This window comes from Arvicanthis niloticus, chromosome 10, assembly GCF_011762505.2.
Source record: "Arvicanthis niloticus isolate mArvNil1 chromosome 10, mArvNil1.pat.X, whole genome shotgun sequence".
In the NCBI taxonomy this organism is placed as follows: domain Eukaryota; kingdom Metazoa; phylum Chordata; class Mammalia; order Rodentia; family Muridae; genus Arvicanthis; species Arvicanthis niloticus.
Window position 1 is genome coordinate 62,267,714 of NC_047667.1, and position 13,495 is coordinate 62,281,208.

Here is a 13,495-nt window from a genome sequence, read left to right on the forward strand (position 1 = left end):
GCCCCGAGATGCAAGAATCTCAATTGTTTCAACATCATTTGCTGATTATTAGTCAGATTGTCTGTTCATCTTGATTCACTTTGGGGCGTAGTGTATATGCTCAAAATTTACTGATTTCTTCTAGTTTTTCCAGCTTTTTATAGTTGTTCATAGTAGATTTTATGACTGTGAATTTCTGGGGGACTATTATTACTTCCTGGTTATTAGGAAAATGTTACTCAATATATATGTATTTGTTCACGTTCCTTTCTCCTTGTTCTAAGATTGTGCTTTTAAAATGTCACAGTCCAGAGTAGAATTGTGCTATTTCAATTTTATTTTAATTGATTGAGCCTTGATTCGTGGCTTGATTGCTCTGTCCTCAAGATCCTTATGAAAGGAATCTATGTGCTGCCACGAGATGAGATGTTCAATAACTGTTAGGAATGTTTGCTTTGGAGTATGGTTCTGCACAGCTGTCTCTTCGATGGTTTGTGTTTGCAAGATGCACCCAATGAGGAAACCTGGATGTTAAAATGCCAGCTCCTACATAATTAGTTTGTCTTTCCCTTTAGAGTTAAATTTATGTTTATTGGGAAGCCCATGTTGGGCACTATTTGATATTGCTGGAAAGAAACACTATGACTAAAGTAACATAGAAAAGAAAGTATTTAATTGGGGGCATGCTTAACAGTTTCTGAGGGTGAATCAATGATCAATATGGCAGGGAGCATAGCAGCAGATAGGAATGCACTGGAGCAGTAGAAGAGACCTTATATACTGAGACAACTATGGTGGTGGAGGGAGTAAATTTGGAACGGCTCAGCCTCCCAACTTACAGGGATTACAGACCTGAACTACCAAGCTCAGATCATTTTCTATTCCCATTTGTGTGATATAAATGTCCCCAAACTTCTATTTTTAGTATACGTGGTGTATTTTTATAGTGAAGCAATGAAGTGAGTTTCTTGTAGGCAGCATATAGTTGTGTTTTAGGATTTTTGTTGTTTATTCTCTTGCTTTATGTAATGGGGAGGTCAGAATGGCTTGCAATTCATAATCTTCCTGCCTCTGGTTCCCATCTACTTACATTACAGTTATGCACCACTATATCTGGCTTTAAATTAATTCTACCAATCTATTATCTCTTGATTGGTGAATTTAATCCATTTATAGGCAAGAATGTTATAATATCTTCTGTCATTCTAAAAACTGTATTTTGCTTTCCTTGTATTTATTTTTGTGATTTGGCAGCATCTAATTTTTAAATCTTTATCTTTGGGGTGCTATTCCAAGGAGTCTTATACATTTGTGTTTTCATGACAGCAGTTACAATCCCTCATTTCTAATTAGGATGCTCCTGTGTTTCTTACTGTTGGAAAATTACTAAGTTCTTCTTTAGATAAGATAGGAAATATAAGAAAGTAAACTTGGGGAATATTATTTTAACATGTTTCTTATTCCTTATTTTAAATATGAAATACCACTTTCTTCTAGTTATAAATTTTCTGTGAAAACTCTGCTACAAATCTGAAGAGCCTCTTAATGTTTTGAGAATTCTTTGTCATATACACAATATTTACTAAAATATACCATGGTTGAGATCTCTTTTGGATGAAGATAGTTTGGGTTCTTTTGTTGATATCCCTATCTCTTAAGAGTTTAGTTTTTTTAAATGTTTTATTCTGTTCATGTATTTATGCAATGTATATTGATCATATTATCCACCATATGTCCCTCTAATTCCCCCACCATTACCCATCTTCTTCCAAACTCAATGCTTTTCTTTTCAATAATTTGTTATTAATACCAATCCCCCAGTACAACTAATGCTGCCCATATGTTCGTGGCCACCCCCTGGAGCATGAGAAACCTATAAAATATCTCCCAAAGAAGACCATGTTTCCCTCCCTCAGCAGCCAACAACTGCCAATAGCTCTTCCGATAGGAGTGACACATGGTGGAATTGTGACTGGCTTAGTCTTGTGCATATAACCATAGCTGTTGTGAGTTGATTTGTACAACAGCCCTGTTCTAACCAGAAGTTACATACAGATCTCCTTCCCACCTGCCAGTTTTGGGGGAATTTTCAGCCATTATTTTATGAGTTTTGTCAGTTTCTATAATTCTTAAGATGCAAATATTAGATCACTATAAGCCTTGTAAATATCATTGGTCCACTTTCATCTTAATGTGCTAGTATCGGTAAGCTGTCTCCCAAGTTCTGAATTCCTTCTTTAGTTTGTTGTATGGTATTGTGGAAATTTTTCTTCAATTATTTTTTTTTCATTTCACCCCTGAAAGATTCCCGATTCTTTTACTGACTTCTCTCTTAGTGAATCCCTCACTCACCTACATTATCCCATCATTCTTTGTACTAGTCATCTGTACTCATGTCTGTTTCCTTAGGATCATGTTTACTGTTTCAGGAATGTTGCAGATTTCCTTCAAATTTAGATGTGTTCTACTATAACATTTTTTTTTCCATTTTTATACAGTCATTTTTATATGAGAAGGGTTGTTGTTGTTGTTACATTTGGTTTTAATGGAGCCTGTAAACATCATCTCCTCATCTTTGGTTCATTATCAGGTGTGTTTGAAGTCTTTAACAATCTAGACTGCAGCATTCATGGTGGTACTGATTTGTTTTGAGGTAGACACAGGCTCAGAAGGGTATGCATCTTTAGGCCCAACAGAGTCAGCTCCAGTAGCACTAGGGTGGTGAGCAGTTGCCTGTCTAGGTGGCGTGGGTATGCAGAGGGACACATTCCTTGGGGCAAACACAGGCTATGACGAGGTTTGTGGCACAGCCATGATAGTTCTTGAGCCCACATTAGGATGGGTCTTTTTTCAGGTACCACAGATGTTCAAAGACAGTGATAGCATCTATGGGCCAATCAATTGTGGACCTTCCCTAGGTCCCGTGGGCAAGGACAATGCAGAAGACAGGGAACAAGCACACATGGCACCAACGGGTATGGTCCCAGTCCATGGGCTGCGATGTCCCTTCTCTCCCTCAGTTATCTAGTACACAGTTTTCACTTAGATTTGTGCTCTGTCATACCCACTCCTAGGGAGGACATGCAAACAACTTTCATCTTTGTCTCACAAGTCAAGGATGGATGGTTCTGAGGCTTGTGGCTCTGTTCTCAAATAGTCCTACTGCTTCAGAACCTGGATGGGGGTGCCCCTAAAAGATAAGCTATTGTGGGGTAATACCTGTGATGCTGATAATTACCATTCTGGATTCGATGTACACAGACTCTTTCCCTGAACCCCAGGGCCAAGCTTGAATGATCATCCTTTTTTACCTATAGCACCAGTCTTAAAATTACCAGCCAGGAGGGAGAGCTCCTATAGATCCTCTCATGCAGTGTTAGCAAGGTTAAAGCCACTGGTTACTATGTTCTGAAGCCAAATGGCTTGGCTCCCAAAGCACAGGGGAAATTGGCATGTTCCTACAATGGCTGCAAGTCCCAAAGAGGGGCTCCCTAGATCACATGCAGTGGAAGGTAAGTGTTAGTGGGGGCCTGGGCCACTTGTGTTTCTGGACCTACTGGGTTTTCCTGGTACTTTTCGTCAGCTGTGGAGACATGAATAAAACCAGGAATTTTCAGCAGTGACTACAGTCCACCTGTGGTGTAGAAAGATCCTCCCCAATTTGTGAGCTTGCGACCACAGCAGCTACTGGACTTTAAGTTTCAGGATCCTATGAGAACAATCTTCTGCCCAGAAAAGTAAGATACATACTGGCCTAAGTATGTACTACCCCTTTGGGTGAGACCCATTATTTGGCTTCTATTCCCTATGCCAAGATGTCATCAAGAGGGGGGCTGTTATGGCCTGGGTATGGTCTGGGAGAGGCTCAAAGTGAGTGCCTTCCTTGGGTCATGGGAATCACTTCTCTGTTTTAATTTGTGCTAAGACTGAATGCAGGGCCTTGCACTTGCTAGGGAAGTGTTCTGTCACTAAGCCACAGCCCTAGCTGGGAGTTGCTTGTACAACAATCATCTCCCCAAACTACAGTTTTCACTTGTGAGTCCAGCGGCTGTCTCACTCAGGTTGCCTGTTTGATGCTATGGTCCACATCACTGGCACTTGCTTGTAACATCTGGTTCTATTCTGGACAGGACCCCATTGACAATGGACAGCATCTGGGTCCATCCCAGACAGAACTCCACTGACAAAGGTGTACATTGCTTCCCTCTATTCTGTAGGTCACCTTCTGCTGACTGTTCTTGCTCTTTAGGGTTTCTATCACTTCTGATTTCTGGAGTTCATCCTCTCAGCTCAAACTCTCTTCTGTCATAGAGCTGAGTGAAGGGTGTTCCTCGGCCATCTTGGTTCTGAACTCCTGAAACAATGTTAAGCAAAGACTGATGCACCCCTTTGTTTTTTCTTCTCAGTTTGATTCTGTGGCTGATATATCTGACATGTCCAGCAATGTCACCCTAAAAAGTTACACCATGCATTTTGAGGTACTTCTGTGTGCTGCACGGATGTCATCTGGTCTTTTGCATGTTGGATTGACTGTTCAGACCATTAAATTAGAAACTCTGGATGTGTCAGTCAGCTATAATTTACTGTACGAGCACATCTTAGATTATAATTATGGAGACATCGTGCCTTGCTGGTGATAGTGACTGAGCTCATGAGTTACAGACATGAGATTCCTATAAGAAGGTAAATATGTGAATAAAAGGGAGAGATCACTTCCCGCACATACCCAGAACTCTGAAAATGAAATATGTATTGTTCATAGTGGACAGCCATGAAACAATATAGTTCACTTTTAATGAGGTGGAAGAGAAGCTCAAGGGGCAGGCTCCATGTCAATGTGCAGGTACAGAGCACCTTAATCCAGACCCACCCCCCTGGTTTCACTGATTGGTAGGCCTGGCCCCATAGGAAGAAACAGCTACCAAGGCAGAGCACAAATGCCCTGGAGAATATAGCATTGTCAGTAACACCAGCATCAGCAGCGCATTGTCTCAGGGAAACAAGGACACAATATTCCAGGTATTCAGTTGTAGAGTTGAAGTTTTGTTGTAGGAGGCTTGAGGAAGTCATCCCATTCTATCACCTGTGTGGATTCCAGTTCCCAACCACCTGCCCATCTCCAACAGCAGTTTCCTTTGCAGGGATTAGCTGACACCAGACTCCCTAGGTCTGGGACACCTTTGAGTATTCGGAGCAGCCAAAGTGTGTCTGTACTACGGATCCCAAGTCAAAGCCAACTGAGCCACGCCTACTCCCAGGGCTCTCTCCATCGAAGCGTCAGCCAGCTCATGGACATTCCAGACAAGAAGGTGGTGACGGAGGACTCCCTGTGGGAAACTATTATGGGCCACAGCAGTGGACTGGTGAGTGTGTCTGCCTCTTGTACACACACGCTGCATTGCTGCATTGCGCACCCAATTATGTTTTAAACTAACTTAACAGTGTTGCTGTGTGGTTAGCAGGGTAGGAACTGCTGTTGACATACTGTATGATAAAGTACTCAGCAAATACAGGAAAAAAAAAAAAAAAAAAACAGAAACAGACCTAAAGAAGGCATAAAACACACTTGGTTTACTTTAAACCTCCAGAAAACCATGATACATACGTTATTGCTATTCATTCATCCATTGAGACAAGGTTGTGTGTCTCAATGACAAGTTTCTCCTGTTTCAACCTCCTAAATGCTAGAATTTCAGGCGTGTACTACCATGTCCCTGCTTTAAAAACAAACCAGAATGCAGCACTGGGGACTGAACCCAGGCTCTGGGTGCTAGACACACACTTCACCACCTGAGATATGTCACCAGCCCTTTGTCACTATTCATGAGTTTCATCTTCCATGAATTTAGTCCAGTGGTTCCAGACTCTAGCTTGGAGGGATCAGCTGTCATCTCTTATCAGCTTCAAGCTCTCCAGTGTCTGAGAAGATAGGCCTGGCAGGATTTTTACCAACTGTGCCACTTTTCATCCTAGACATCTGCTGGACTGAGTACGTTTCCATTTGGCTGGTAAGAGAAGACAACTGAGGGCAGAGAGCTTAGCTCTCCAGTGTCCCACTGCTGCTAGCCAGCTGCATGGACAGGAGCTCCAACTCACCCTTCCCATGCTTTCTGCACTTTCCCTTCACTGTAAAGTGGGCAACTTCCATGATTTCCTTTTTGACTGATGGCATATGGTTAGGGTAAAGGGATCAATTGCTTGGCTCCAGAAACCCTTTCCTGCCTTCACCTGAGTCTTTTGTGCTTGTTCTGAAGATTAAATATATATATAATAAAGTTAAAAATTATCTTCTGGGGGGATGGGGTAGCAGGTCAGTTGGTAGTATGCCCACCTAGAATGCATGAAGCTCTGTCCAGTCCTTACAACCACACTAAAGTGGCACACCGTAGTGCACACCTATGATGCCAGCACCAGGAGGTGGGAACAGAAGAATCAAAAGTTCAGGGTCACCCTTAACTACATGCAAGTTTGAAGCCACTTGGGATACATGAGACCTTGTCCCCCAACACACCAAAAAGCCTTTTTGAAAAGTCCTGCTTGATCTTATTACAGCTCACTCAATTACATAATCTCATTCCAGATCTAGTTCTTAAATGGCAGGGTTAATTAGGCTAAAACAAACAATTGCTAAATTATCTTTTTCATCCAAAACAGAAATGTGTTTGGTATAACACATGAAGACTCACATGGAACACATTTCCCATAATCTTCATGCAGTTCGGGAAGGGCTGTTAGCATCACTGTAGAAAAAGCCTAGGGTCAGAGGTGCCTGGGACCTCCCCAAGAACACATTTAGTCACCTTTTTGTGAGTTGAGATCATTGGCTTTGCTTGTAACAGCTGCAGACCGTGGCCATGTGTGTTTGCCTGGTGTACAGTTCTAAGTGGAGGGCAGTGTACAGAAGGGGTCAGTGCCAACACCTGGCAAGTTATTGGCTCATTATGACATAACACTAACCCTGTTGATAAATTCAGTACAGCATAGGAAGCAACGGGGTGTAATAGCTCGCACTGTCTTTTATTCTTTCTTAACTAAGTCTTTTTAGATGAAAACCACCTATATATAGATTCACGTTTCCCCCATTCTACAGATACACTGAGCCTCTCAGAGGCTAAGATATTAGCTGAGCTGGGTTAGCACTTGATCCCTTCAGTGAGGGAATTTAGAGGAAGGTCTGCCTTACGGCACGTCCTAGTGTTGACCGTGTTCTATATCGCAGTGATAGACTATGAATGAGGAGCGAACACTAACGACAGCTTAGTATCTTACACGGTGACTGGCTTGCTTTTCAGTATGTGGATGAAGAGGAGCTAATGAATGCCATCAAGGGTTTCAGCTCTGTGACCAAGGAGCACACCGCCTTTACCGACACCCACCTATGAAGAACTGAAGTTACAACATGGAACCCTGGGGTGCATATTCTGTACCCTCTTTTTCCCCAGTTATCACCACATGTGATAAAAGTTGAAAAACACTGAAACAAATTGTTTAATTCTTCCTAATAGAGACCTAAAAAAAAACTATTATCTTTCTGCTTGTCTCAGATAAGGAAATTATATCCACATTTAAATGCTCACATTGCCTTGCTGATTTTGTGGAAAGCACAGCATGCAACTTGCTGGGCTCTGCCTGTGACTCTGTTTGTTAAAGGAATATTCTAACCCATTTCAAGACGATGCACACTTGTTACCTGTTTAAATCCAAGCAGGTCTGCTAAGAGGCTAGACTTGCTCTTTCCAACCTGCTTTTCTACCAGAGAGGAAGAAGCCTTACAAGTAACAGCTGCATTAGCCATCACAGTTCCATATGCGCACAGGTTACGATTCTAGAGCTGTGGCTTCCAACAGAGCAGGCGCCTTTCAGCTGTACACAGCTCTCATAGCTGTTCCTAAGGACTAAGCAGCTTGCCTGCTCACTGAAGCCGCTGGACTGTTACTACTGTACACTTTTGCTTGAACCGAGGTCTTGTTTTAAAACGAAAACCTGTGAAATCGACCGATCAGTACTTTTCATAAAATATAAAAAAATATAAATCTGCTATTCCTGGAAAACAACTTAAGAAAAAAAAAAAACTCCTTTCCTTCAGTCTTAAGGTTCTAGGAAATTATTCCGAGTCTATGTGACAATATCTTCCAGATGATGCCAAAAGGCTGGTGGAAAACGCTGTAGGGGGACCAACTTGCTTATTTGGCCGGAGACCCACTATTTATTGCCATGATCCAGCTGTCTAAGACTGGACTTTGGTAGTGCTGGACTGTCACCCAAATCTGTGACAGAGCAGCTCCCAGATACCTGCCACTCTTAAACATCAAAGTACAGACCTGGATTAAACAGTTCTGCTACAAACACATCTAAAGTAGTGCAGCATCCACAGTGCCTGTCCAAATCATAGCATGCACTTTCCTGTCTTGCCAAAAGATCTATACCTTTTGAATTGGGAAGAGAACCGACCAGCCTACTACGTTTTATCTCACATAATCTTTAGGCTATAGCAACAGTGGGCCTGCCTCTCATGGCTACAGCTTTGAATAAGGCCCTACACGTGGGCAGCATTTTTTCTGATCAGGAACAAAATCATTAGTGAGAAACAGCTGTCTCAACAACACCTCTTAAAGACTTAAGCCTAATGTCTAGGGAGTATGACCCCCGTGGAGTGTGAAGAAAACATTCCATAATTTTATCTTTCGACAATAGTTCCCTGCTGTGTGTTTAGAGCCATGAAGATGGCCAACATTAATCACTTCTTTGTAATTGTCAAGGCAAGCTGTGGACCTGGTCCTCACTGGGGTCACTGGGGCTTGACAGGCACCTATGGCTCTTCTGGCCTTTCTTTTATCTTTATGTATGGCTAAGACAAAACCCTTGTTTGACCATGGCTTCACTTGGAGGTATGAAGGAAATCTCTCTGTTGACACTTTTTTTGTAGACTGAACACTGGTTAGAGATGACTGGACACCCTCCCTGAACAAGAGAGTAGGTGATGCTGGGACCCAGTCAACCTTGGGGGAAAGGGGGAAATATTCTCCCTGTTAACCCCTCTGAGCACATCAGTCTCCCAAGTATGGCTCCCAGACACTTGAAAGTACCAGAGTGATAGATATAACTGGCCTTCTAACTATTGAGTAGTTTTTAGATGAAGCTTGGGGGCGGGGGTGGGGGGAAGCAAACACTTAAACTTTGTTTAGACATGTTTTGTTCTTTAACCAGTCCTTGTAATTGCTACAGAGTAGATCAATAACTGATTGAAGCAGTTTGTTAAAATGTATTGAACTTTGACCTTTTACATACCCACACAACTTGCCCCTGTAACTTGCTTATGTGTTCCAGCTTTCTTTCCCATTCTGGAAAAAAACATCCGACTTTCTTATGAGACTTAATAGCAGTAACGGCCTGACAGTCTGAACAAACATACCTGTGGTCTTTCCAAGTCAGTGTGGCTGATGTCGTGGCAGTCGTCTGGCTTCAAAGATAGTGTTGTGTAATAGCACCGTAATAAAACAAAGTTGAATCCAAACTACATCCATAGTAACTTAATACCACCTGCGCACATACCGCTACACTGTGGGGCTTGGGTTCCCAGGTAAGCCTCACAGAAAACAGTCTTCTCCCGGGGCACAGAGCGGTCTGCCACAGTGGTGCTCTCGGTTGAGTCTGAGCAGCACATAACGAAAACTGGCGCTGAGTTTCCTCTGAGGTCTGCTCTTCATTGGCGGCTTTATTTTCATCACGAGATAAGTCAAGTCATGATGCCTCTACTCTTTTGATTCTGTGGCAGGGAGGAGCAGCCAGAGAGCCAGCCTGACTCAAGAAATGGAGCTGTGGAGAGCACTCGGAGATAAAAAACACTTGCATCTGAAACTCCAGAGCCAGCTCCTCAGGGAACTCAAACAGCACAGGACAATTTGATGCACACAAAGGCATTTTTTGCTCTTCTATAAAACTGAAAACAGTGGTTTACAGTAATCAGACCTGCTGTTGAGTCCACTGACAACTGCCTTGACCCAAAATACCTGTCCTTATAACTAGTAAAGGCTGGTCTAGATGAGTGTCATCAACTACCGGGTCATGCCATGGGGACAGGGCTAGACAGACAGAGAAAACATGTTTCTTCCCTTTTTGGAACCTTTAAATTTTATACAATCCCAGTAAGTGCTGGAGTACCCATAATCAGGGATTAAGCTGATAGAAGTATCTGCCTTCCCCAATGGTCTAACCTGAGATCCTTCTAGTTAGCCTTGGGGAGCCAACTGCTTTTAAGCCTGTACCCACATCAAGTCTGGGTCTTTGCAAATGGAGGCAGACATGATGAGAAACTCAATATCCTGTTTTTCCTTTGGTTCTTCTAATGAGTGGGCTCCTTGAATAAAGGTGGCTGTGGCTCCTCCTGTCATCTCGTGTGAGGGAAACATCCCAGGGTAAACTGGGACACACCCGGAAAAGAAGAGTCTCAGAGGCTTTTGAGTCCAGTTGTGCCCAGTTTATAGAAAGCAGCTCAGTGCTGATAGTGGGAAACTTGGAATCTGTTTGTCCTATCTACACTGAGACAGACGAAGAAAGACAGAGGAGTCTTGGGTCAGAGTGGTCTTTTCTATGCCCAGATCTCCCAGTCTGTGCACAGATGAGAGTTACTGGGCAGAGACTGGATCTCAGTACCTACCTGTGGCTCAGTCCCCTGCAGCTCCCAATTCTTCTTGCAGTCTTTCTCAGAGCCATCTTGTCCTCTTGTCTGTCCCTGCATGGACTTCGGCCCAGGTCATCATATACCTGCTGCCGCCGCCATCCCTCAGAACTCTTGGCTTACCGTAAGAGCTACTCTCCATGTCACTTAAGCCATGTGTGTTCAGAGACTGCATACCATGTGCATTGCTCTGCTCCTGTGCCACATGATCCTGAAGCCCAAAATTAAGGTATTTCCAATGACCAGTAGTTTACCCAAGAGCAGAGCTGGAGGTGGAACCAGATGGGGGAAGGAGGAACAGAGGCTTCAGCTACCAGAGGTGCAGGGCAGAAAGAACAGGCAGGAAGAGCAATGGAGCCTTCATCTCCAGCCTTCCACCCCATCCAAGCAGGATGATCTGTCTCTGCCTGTTGCTGGCGGCTGCTTGTCCTGCACCTGGCCCTGCACCACGGCAAACTCACAAGAACTTCTCAGCTTTCACCATCTTAGTCCAGGGGCACCTGACTGGGAAGGCTCCAAAGCCTCCTTCAGGAACCAGTAAATTCACAGAGCTATGCTGCTCAGACAGCCCTCTCCACTTCTTCCACAGACTGACTGCCGATGGAAGCAAACTCAGGGCCTTCTACAAGTGTATGCAATCCTGTTACTGGCATGTCCCACCTGCAGCCCCACAGCTGGTGGTGTTTCATTCAGGGGAACCTCAAGAGCCCACTGTCTCTTTTAAGGACAGAAGGGAAGATGGTCTGGAAAAGGTGCATGTGTGCAGGGAGCATCTTAAAGTTGGGGCTGTTACTGGCTGGATGGTACAGTTATGGGAGACCTTGTTCCTGACACCCCAGCCCTCTCCCACAGAGGATAGAGCTTAAGAGCTCCAAGGAAGAGCTAGGACAAGCTTGCAGTAAGTAGCCACAGTGTCTAGGACAAACAGTTAAAGCCTATCTAGGGTGCCAGTGTGTAATGAAGCTTCCTTACACGGAGATAGGCCTTCCCCTCCTAGTAACCTCAACTTAAATTTCAGGCAATCTCTACCTCAAACTCAAAGCAAGTGTGGCGCCACTTTCTCAGCTATGTCAGAAAACTCAAAACTAAGTACTGGAATGGCTCAAGAAATAAGAAGTTGAACAAGTTTATTTATTTATTTATTTATTTTATTTTATTTTATTTTATTTATTGTCCAGCTAGCCCACATCCAGGTGGCTGTAGTCAGCTTAAAATCTGAGGATGATCTGAGAGTGACTTTCTCCATGCATACCCAGAGAGGACTCCACGTTCTCCTGACATCCTGCATCATGAATATGGTTAGTGATGGTCTCTTGAGGTCCAGCATGTCATGCTTCTTGGCTAAGGCATGGCAGCAGCTCCCCACCCAGTCTCAGATGAAAGCGCACACTCGACCAACCTGCTACTCTACTCTATTCCCCTTACAGGGTGGAGGTGAGCGCTAACAGGGATTCTGACCTTGAAATAAAGGTGTGGAGAATCCCACTGCAGGGAAGGGGACCTTCTGAGTCTTCCTGATTTTCAGTCAGGTATATTTGCATAGTTATCCCAAAGCCTGGATGAGCACCCAGGAAATGTAACAGGGTGATGGTTCTTGTCTAGGAGATCACTGAGCTCTTCCCTAGGGCTGGACAAAGAATTCAACATCTGGCAAAGACAGAAGAGCCAGCTGCCAAGAAAGCAAAGGGAACAGCTTTATCCCTTGAGGTTGAGAGGGCCCTCAGTCTGGGGAGTCTGCTGACAGGACATGTGGTCTTCTCTTCGCTCATCTGTGCTATATACCTCCTGCCATTTGTCCTGCCAGTGTCTTCCAGAAACAAGAAGCCACTATCTCAGAAAGACTCTTGTCTTTGTGACTGGCTATGTTCCTCTAACTCCTCCTCAACATGAACTACATAAAGAACCTAGATGTTTACAAGTCTGGTAGAGTGTGCTATGCTACTCTGACATCTGGAAAAACATTGCAACTGCTGAAAAAGGCATGAGACAGGGAAAATGATGCTGTTAGCATGCATGTAAAGATGGGGTGGGTACTTAAATGTGAACTAAGTTTAATATGCTTACACAATATTCCAGCAATCTTGAGTCATACATAAAAGTGACAGCAGCTACTTAAGGAACCGGAACATGATGAGTCTGGTCTGGTCCAACGCACGCTAAAATCCACTGCAATACCCTTCCCAAATGAGTTACCCAAATAAGGCAAGGTTGGAATGGGGCTGGGACAACTAGATGCCAGGAAGGCAATCATGATGAGAAAGCCAAGAAGGAAATTACAGGTTCTGCAACCAGAAGACATCAGTCCAAAAGCTGGCTGAGCCCTGGCTAAGTTTTACTGTCTGCTCTGACTGCACTGAGATGAGGCGATGCTTCCCCAACTCAGTATAACAGAACACTGACAACCAAGTGCTCAGACCATTCCCATGAAATGTCATCTCCCCTTCTGCAGCAGTCATGAGTACACAGATCTGCTTCATCATTGTTCTTTGAGTCAAAACCTTGGCAATGTAGGCACAGCAAAAAAAGAGGAGATCCAACTCTGCTGTAGACAGAAGACACAAGGCTAGACCTGCAGAATGCTACAGTCTGTGCTTTAGGAAGTTACTCTTCCATGTGTCTTTGAGACATCAGCTCACGATATAGCCCAGGCTAGCCTCTATCTACCAGGTTGAGATTAAGGTTCACATTACCTTTTTATAAAATTTTAGTCCCAACCAAGTTTTCCTCTGATCTCTAGTGGTCTTCTGACATGGTAAGTACGTTGTTTCTTTTTAACAAGCACATGTGGGTGGAGCTTACACAGGATAAGGTTCCTTAAATAACCAAAGACACACTGCC

General features: G+C 43.7%; 1 protein-coding gene across 1 annotated transcript in view; it reads left to right on the top strand.

Annotated features, from left to right (window-relative positions):
- The window catches only part of Ush2a (usherin), a 681,657-nt gene extending 672,097 nt beyond the window's left edge, over positions 1–9,560 (top strand). Inside the window, exons 71-72 of the mRNA XM_034512972.2 lie at positions 5,121–5,342; positions 7,272–9,560. Coding sequence (XP_034368863.1) covers positions 5,121–5,342; positions 7,272–7,361 — 312 coding nt within the window. The 3' untranslated portion in view covers positions 7,362–9,560. The remainder of the gene's footprint in view (positions 1–5,120; positions 5,343–7,271) is intronic.
- Positions 9,561–13,495: the final 3,935 nt, after the last annotated feature.